Below are 8,327 nucleotides of genomic sequence, written 5' to 3' on the forward strand. Positions count from 1 at the left end.
GACGAAATTAGGGCGCTTTTGAAATGCTCTTACCTTTATCATCTCAAAAGGAAATTGTTTTATCGAAAATCTTATATTTTTGGCACATGCCAAATGGCATTGTCGACTGTTGAGTGAATCCAAATATCGTGAGGTTTAAACACTTTGAAGCTATTGAACTAAATGCTATTTAAAGACTAGAGGGTTATAGAGGTAGGGTACCAAAAAGACCCAAATACTCTTAAGAAATACCCGCGGGTCAACCAAGAGCACGTCACAAGTCATCCGCGGGACATAAGAACCATCTGCATTGATCATATGAGGAAGAAACACCCTCATAACACATGCGGAAACATCCTGGCACCCTCAAAAGTCATCCGCAAGAAGGAACACCCTTCCGCGTAAATGACCACGAGGGAATGCTCCGGGACAGCTGTCAATAACTAATTACCTTCTAGAAAGATTTACCAAGATGTTTTTTTGAGCAATACGTGATCCCTTGGCCAATCAACTAATGACACTTGGGAAGGTCGTTATAACCGTGCACATGGCCAATATTACTCTGTTAACCAATGTTGGAGAGACACGTGTCCAGGTTGTTATACATGCACATGCAACTTATAGGCTGAACCTATCATATGAGGACACGTGTCCAGACGGTTATGAGAGCATCTTCTAAAAGGACAGCTGGCCCAATCACTTCCCCATTCCCTTCGGTTATAAATACCCTCTCAATCATCATGAGGTATTCATTCACTCCCACGGTACTCTCTAAATTTACTTAAGTACTTTATTCTCACCAGAATTGTACGTATTCTCACGCCGAAGGGTGGTTACGGGAAGACCCCCCTCTTGTCCTTCCCGTAACGAGCTCACGATGTCTATTTTTGCAGGTCTTCATCACTGGACTTTGGGCAATTGGGTTCATATCGTATTGGCAGTTAACCGTATCCTACCCTGTTGACTCGTTGGATCTAGAACCCATTAGTGGGGAGTAGATTTGTGTTTCTTCATTGGCGCCATCCATGTCTTTGTTAGAACAGCAAAAAAAAATTTCCGTTCTCTTTACGATATGAATCAGTTACCTAAAGGGCCGACGGAGAATCAATCGCAACCTCCACAAGATCTCACTATTGAATCGCGTGAAGGAGCAACATCTATTTTTGCTAGAATCACAAACTCTGCTCCACGAACTGATGCCGTGAACCCTGGATGTTTTACCTTAGGTGGTTCAGCGGCTCGGGGATATTTCCCTCCATTAGCAGATACTACTCCGGTAGATGCTGGGAATGTCGTTACACCAACTACTGACCTAGGGCGTGTCACAGCCCCAGGTGGTCCTAATTTGGGAACTCAATCAAAGTTAGGTTTGGAGGAAGACTCTGGTGATTCTAACCCAAGAAGAGCTCACCGTCATAGCTTCAGAACCGAAGGACTTTTGTCTCCAGATGAATGGCTTCGTGTTCAACAAGATAGTTTGAAAGCGGAGTATGAACGTCGGGTCCGATCTCAGCGTTTCCATGGCCGTACCCTAACGTACGATGAGCCTCCCAGGAGATCTATCTCTCCTCCCATAAGGGGAAGCCACATCCAATATAGTCAACCACCGGAATAGAATACAAGTGAGATCTGGAGGTTACGTCCTCGTCCTCGCATAAATATGCGAGTACCATCTTATGAGGACGAACTGGACAGATACGACTCAACTTATCATCCGGAAGGTAGTTTCTACAGCAGGGATAGTCGTTTCCCTTCGTACGGAGGGAATAGCTATCCGCAGCCAGTTGTCCGCCATGCGGAGTACCACAGTAATGCTGAGTATGAGTTTTCCAAACCATATCGCCCGGAATCTTTCGCAGAAAAAATCAAAATTTATTTCAAGCATCGCGACAGCTCCATTCCCGATTAACGCAAAGATTCCAACATCTGTTGGAACATATAATGGAATGACTGATCCTAGTGATCATCTGTTAAGGTTTGAAGCAGTTGGAGGAGTCAGTGGTTGGACTCATCCATATTGGTGCCACATGTTTGCACTAACATTCACCGGGGCGGCACGAGAATGGTTTGAGAAATTGCCATGTGGAAAGATTAAAAGTTGGAAAGATTTTGTAGCAAAATTCTCTCAACATTTCAGTCAACAAAGAAAACATATGCGTGATCCTTCGGAAATACTGAATGTTTAAAGGCGAAATAATGAATCCATTGAGGACTTCATTACTCGTTTTAATAACGAGAGCCTTAATATCGGAGGGGTTAGTGAAGACATGATGAGAGGAGCATTCTGTAAAAATGTCCACAGTCGCTAACCGGAAAAGACGGAATGCCCAAATCCTGGGACGAAATCATAACGGCAGCTAAGTTGTTTGCAAGAACCGAGAAAACATTGGGTTCCAGTAGCCAGAAGCAATTACCAAGGGTTGAGTTCCAAACTCCAAGGCCAAATAGACAAGCTAAGGGAACAATCTGGTCAAGGCTGCAACCGATCACAGAGCAACCGAAGCAGTTCGATGCAAGATCGTTGATTGGCAACAAAAACAAGCGTAACTTTCTAGCACGATCTTCCAACAGCAGTTGGACTCAGTTGTCAAAAACCCCCTCAGAAATCCTCACAACTGAAAATCTGACCTTCCGCAAGCCTCAACCGTTACCAAGGAAATCATTCCTCGACAATAAAAAACATTACACGTACCATAATGATATAGGACACAACACAAACGAGTGTGTGGCCTTAAGAAATGAAATAGAGGCAGCGGTAAAAAACGGAAAGTTATATCATTTGGTCAAAAGTATAGGACCAGGGGCTGGTAAACCTACCGCAAAGGATAACCAGGGCCCGGTCAAAAGGCAAATAAAAGATCTGAACGTCCACATGATTCAGGGAGGCCAAAAAGTCAGTGGTAAGAGGAACGAGTTTGCGGATGAAGAGTGGAAAAATGAACAAGTCATTTTTCCACGTATCAAGGGTGGACCATGCAATTAGAATCCCTTAATAATTACCGCTCTGTTCGGACACTACCGATCGTAATATGTGTTTCTTGATACCGGTAGTACGTCGGACATCATGTACGAACAGTGTTTCGAACAACATGAGGAAGATGATAAGTAAATATTACGACCTATTCATGCACCCGTTTCTGGGTTTGGTGGGGAAATAATTCACCCGCATGGTGTCATTACATTCCCGTTCACATTAAGCGATGGGGTTCACTCAAGAACGAAGGAAGTCGAATTTCTAGTTTTACCGGCAACTTCCAAACACGATATTATTCTCGGACGAGAATCAATCGGTGAATTCAATGCTTACCCATCCACTGCTCATGGTGCCGTGGGGGTCCCAACTCCTACCGGCGTAGCAATAATCCATGTCAACCGACATTGCTTTACAACCGAGAGTTCGAAGCCAAGTAAAATCCCAAAGCAAACTCAGAGAACTGAACCAGAGAAATGGGTTCTCAACAAAAAGTTCCCAAACCAAACCGTGATAATTGGTCCAGCCATTTATGAGATAGTGCGAACCTTTTTAAAACAATTATTGACCAAGAACACTGACATTTTCGCATGGCAGCCCGCGGACATGACTGGTGTCCCGCGGAGCATTTCGGAACACAAGTTAAAGGTGAATCCGTTAGTCACCCAAATTGTGCAAAAAAAATGAAAGATGGGCCCGGAACAAACGAAGTCCATGAATGAACAAGTGCAAGATCTTCTTCACGCTGGGATTATACAAGAGATCAAGTATCAAACGTGGGTGGCCAACCCTGTGATTTTCCCAAAAAGCAATGGAACGTGTAGGATGTGTATAGATTATAAAGATCTAAACAAGGCATGTCCGAAAGATTGTTACCCACTTCCGGAGATCGACTTAAAGGTAGACGTTGTGGCCCCATTCAAATTCAAGTGCTTCCTCGATGCCTACAAAGGGTATCACCAAATTCATATGGCAGCTGGTGACGAGGACAAGACAGCGTTTCGCACCGACCAAGGAACATTTTGTTACAGAATGATGCCTTTCGGGTTAAAGAATGCGGGGGGCACATACCAACAACTAATGATCAGGCCTTCAAGGGACAGATAAGCCGAAATCTCGAAGTTTATATGGATGATTTAGTGATAAAAAGCATCGAAGAAGACCAAATGTTAAGGGACATATAAGAACTTTTGAAACGTTGAGAAGCATCAACATGAAACTCAACCCAGCAAAGTGTTCCTTCAGGATGGAGGAAGGAAAGTTCCTTGGGGTAATCGTAATAGGCACGGGTTTCAAGGCTAACCCGGACAAGGTTCAAGAGATATCCCGTATGCCATCTCCCGCATCCCTCAAGCAAGTTCAAACACTTAACGGCAGACTAGTAGCATTAAATAGGTTTCTGGCAAACCACACTGCTAAATCTTACCCGTTCATCTCAACATTGAGGAATTGCCTCAAAAAGGCACAATTCAGATGGATCCGGAAGCCGAACAAGCATTCCAGGAGGTCAAGAAGTGTTTAATGGAATATCCTACGTTAACAGCTCCTCACGCAGGCGAACCATTAACGCTATATTTGTCGGCATCTGACATCGCCGTAGGGGCTGTTTTACTGAAAGATAGGAAAAATGTCCAAACACCGATCTATTACGTCAGTAGAACACTGTCAGACCCAGAAACAAGATATTCAATGTTGGAAAAGTTGGTCTTGGCATTAGTATACGCAGCACGTCGGCTCCGCAGATATTTCCAAGGTCATCCCATCAATGTGTTAACCGGATACAAACTCAAGAACGTGTTGAGTAAACCTGAACTATCCGGGCAACTAGCAAAATGGGCTATCGAATTAGGTGAACACTCGACAGAATATAAACCAAGACCGGCAATCAAAGGGCAAGTGCTGGCGGACTTCGTCACGGAAGTCCCGCAACACAAAGAACAAGAATGTTTAATTGAACAACCCCAAGCACCTCCGGAACAAGGGCGAGTTTGGTCATTGTTCACGGATGGAGCTCCAAGCAGCGAAGGGTCAGGTGCAGGCTTAAGGCTAGTCAACCCTGAAGGGCATGAGTTTACATACGCCATCAAGTTGGACTTCAAAAGTACCAACAATGAGGCGGAATACGAAGCCTTCTTGGAAGGCCCGCGAATAGCGAAAAAGCTTGGGGTAAAACATTTGGAAGCACGGGTGGATTCCATGCTAATTGCGGGATAAATAAACGGAACATACGTAGCTAAAAACGATGTCATGGCTTCTTATTTGTCGCAAGCAAAGGTCTTGATTCGACAATTTTTCTCTTTCAATATTGTTCACATTAAGGGGAGTGAGAACAAATCGGCGGACGCTCTTAGGAAACTAGCTTCAACAAATTTTGAGCATTTTGCCAAAGATATTCGTGTAGAAGTTATAGACCATCTATCCGTCCCACAAAATCAAGTCCTGGTAATTCAAACTGGCGTCGAATCATGGATGACGCCCATTAAAGCGTACTTATCTTCCGGAGCACTTCCAGCAGGAAAGGCTGAGGCTCGGAAGATTGAGCACAAAGCTCTAAATTACCAGTTGGCTGACGGTATTTTATACCGGAGATCATTTCTTGGTCCGCTATTACGTTGTGTGGACGCAGAATACGCAAATTACCTAATTCGAGAAATTCACGAAGGCATTTGCGGGTTACACGTGGGACCAAGAATGAAATTTGCAAAAATCCTGAACGCAGGGTATTATTGGCTTGGTATGCACGTAGATGTTGTGCAAGAAATCAGAAAGTGTGATTCATGCCAGCGTCATGCCCCCAACACCCTGCGTCTAAAGAACGAACTGATTCCGGTAACATCTGCCTGGTCGTTCCAAAAATGGGCTATTGATATTATGGGACCTTTCCCAGAAGCCCCGGGACGAGTCAAATTCTTGATAGTGGCCATTGATTACTTTACCAAGTGAGTGGAAGCCAAACCGGTCGCATCAATAACGGCTTCAAGCGTGAAAAAATTACTTTGGGACTTTATCATTTGCCGGTTTGGTCTCCCGCAAGAATTGGTAAGTGACAATGGGACTCAATTTGCTGATAGCGGACTACCGAAATGGTTGAAAGAACTTCAAGTCACCCAAGTCTTCACATCTGTAGCTCACCCACAAGCAAATGGTCAGGTTCCAAGGACCAACCGAACTATTAAAGAGGGGATCAAAGCAAGGTTGGGTACTAAACGAACAGGTTGGGTCGACGAATTTCCCCATGTACTCTGGGCTTTCCGTACCCAAAAGAACTCTAGCAACTTGGAGACACGGTTTAGTCTAACCTTCGCACCGAAGCCATGATCCCGGCGGAAATCGGGATTCCATCCGCAAGGGTTCTATTAATTGATAATAATGATAACGAAATTAGGATGAATCTGGATTTTACTTGAAGAAAGAAGAGAATTAGCATCGATCCGTGAGCACAATTACAAACGACAGCTTCAGAAGTTTTACAACTCGCGGGTCCAGACATGTGAATTCGATGCGGGAGACTTTGTCTTCCGCAATAACGAGGCCTCCTGGCAAGTTAGCCCCAACTTGGGAAGGACCTTATAAAATCAAACAAGTACTATCCAAAGGTGCCTACAAGTTGGAGAAGTTGGATGGGACAGAAATCCCTCGAACTTGGAACGCATCACAGTTAAAGAAATGCTATATGGTGTAGTTTTATTTACTCTTTTATTTTGGCCTGCATGCCTACATAGACTAGCAAGTTATGCAATTTCCTTTATTGTAAGAAGGCTTATGCCAAATGTATGAAAAATGTCGAGTTAGTTCTATGTTATTTTGATAAGTTGTAATCTTTTATTGACAAAATCGAGGTTCCAGACAGACACTTATATTATAATGCATAAGACAAAGTGCACCGGAAGAAAACAAGACTTCTTATTATTGATCAAAAGAGATTACAAAAGAAGAAAAATTAACAAAGGAAAGTATATATACATCTACGGGGCGACATTTTCATCTTCCGTAGTATCACCAGTTTCCTCTTCTCCTTCCTCCTCATCAAGATCCAGTAGCTCCTTTAATTGTTCTATGGCATCCTCCTTATCCGCGAGCTCCGATATATAATTGGAAAGAGAAAACTTCAAAGTATCAAAATCCTTGGTTTTTTCAAGAAGGATAGCAGCAGTGTTCTTGCCGGTCAGGACGTACTCCTCCGGAACCCCGCTTTCAGAACCAAACTTATATCCTTCCTCAAAGCCCATTTGTCGGCCTGCTTGCTCGGAGGCACGGAGAAGCACCGCAGCACAATTCCCAAGATCATCACTGTTCCGAATGTCAGTAATAACCTATTAAGTCAAACAAACATGTGTGAGCACATACACATCCGAATTGATTATGTTAACAAAAAGACTTGATACCTTGGGAATCGCTGTCGATAGAAGTCATTTCTTATCCGCCTGAACCCGGATAAGATCCATCTTATGACCAACACACTCCAAGGCTTGGTCTCAGTTCTTGCCATTCCGGTCGGACAAGCGCCTGTCCTTGGCTGCCGAGTCAGCCTAAAGGATCTTTATCAGCTCAGCTTGCTCATCCAGCTGATCTGAAGAACCGCCTTGGCTTCCTCAGCAGCAAGACGTTCGGCTTTCTCCGCCTCCATGGCCTGATGACTATCCCGAGCTTCAGTCAACGTCTTAAGAGCTTCCTTTTTAGCGTCAAGCAGCTTGAGCTCGGTTTCGTCCAATTCCTCGTTCATGGCCAACCAATCACGACGTATCTCTTGATTGGTGGAAATAGTGTTCGCCATATGGTAAGAGTTTGAATCTAAAAGCTCCTGGCGGATACGGCGACTTTGCCGTTCCTTCTCGGCAGGACGAAGACTCTCTTGGACATATTCATGACAGACGTCCGCATCGTTCAACACTGAGTTCCGACGCAACGACCGGTGAGGGTTATGCGGAGCAGTATCCTCCTCCACTCGAGATGAGGAAGCTTGCCCCCCATATTTGAACACACTAACTCCGCCTTGGTTCCGGAAGAGGTACTCGTGATGAGGCGGAGATGTAGGAAGATTCTCAAACCCACTAACCTCTTTCTCCTTAATAGGAGAAGTATCCGATAAATTGATCGGATCTTGAGCAGTGTTTAATGGCGAGGTTGGTGGAGTTGGAAGTTGTGTAGCAGCTGAATCCTTTAAACCTAAAAATTTCCAAAGTAAAACTCCTTAAGTCACCGAGAAGCGACAAGTTCAAATATAATCACAAGGGTTCAAATCTTACCCTTAGAAGCGTCTTGGGAGGAAAGCTCTCGAAGACGAACCTCCAAGTCCGGGATTTTGGCTTCCTCCTGCTTCTTCTTTTTCTTCTTGGGCGCGGCATCGGAAGGTTGCATTTTCCGCTTGCCAGCAACC

General features: G+C 44.4%; 1 protein-coding gene across 1 annotated transcript; it reads left to right on the forward strand.

Moving 5' to 3' along the window:
* The first annotated feature begins 5,197 nt into the window (after positions 1-5,197).
* LOC143583880 (uncharacterized) lies at positions 5,198-6,374 on the forward strand. Its single transcript, XM_077066065.1, has 2 exons — positions 5,198-5,779; positions 6,336-6,374. Exons 1-2 carry the CDS (start codon positions 5,198-5,200, stop codon positions 6,372-6,374), a joined length of 621 nt encoding a protein of 206 aa, XP_076922180.1.
* Positions 6,375-8,327: the final 1,953 nt, after the last annotated feature.

Source organism: Bidens hawaiensis, unplaced genomic scaffold, assembly GCF_021521415.1.
Source record: "Bidens hawaiensis isolate Kalapana, Puna unplaced genomic scaffold, B.hawaiensis_p1.1 tig00032713_1, whole genome shotgun sequence".
NCBI classification, from domain to species: Eukaryota; Viridiplantae; Streptophyta; class Magnoliopsida; order Asterales; family Asteraceae; genus Bidens; species Bidens hawaiensis.

Bases quoted from the DNA above. Each gene is read 5' to 3' on its own strand.
- LOC143583880 (XM_077066065.1), top strand. From the start codon at position 5,198: ATGGCTTCTTATTTGTCGCAAGCAAAGGTCTTGATTCGACAATTTTTC. The intron at 5,780-6,335 runs GTAACATCTGCC...TAACGAAATTAG, and splicing joins TAAAGAACGAACTGATTCCG to GATGAATCTGGATTTTACTT.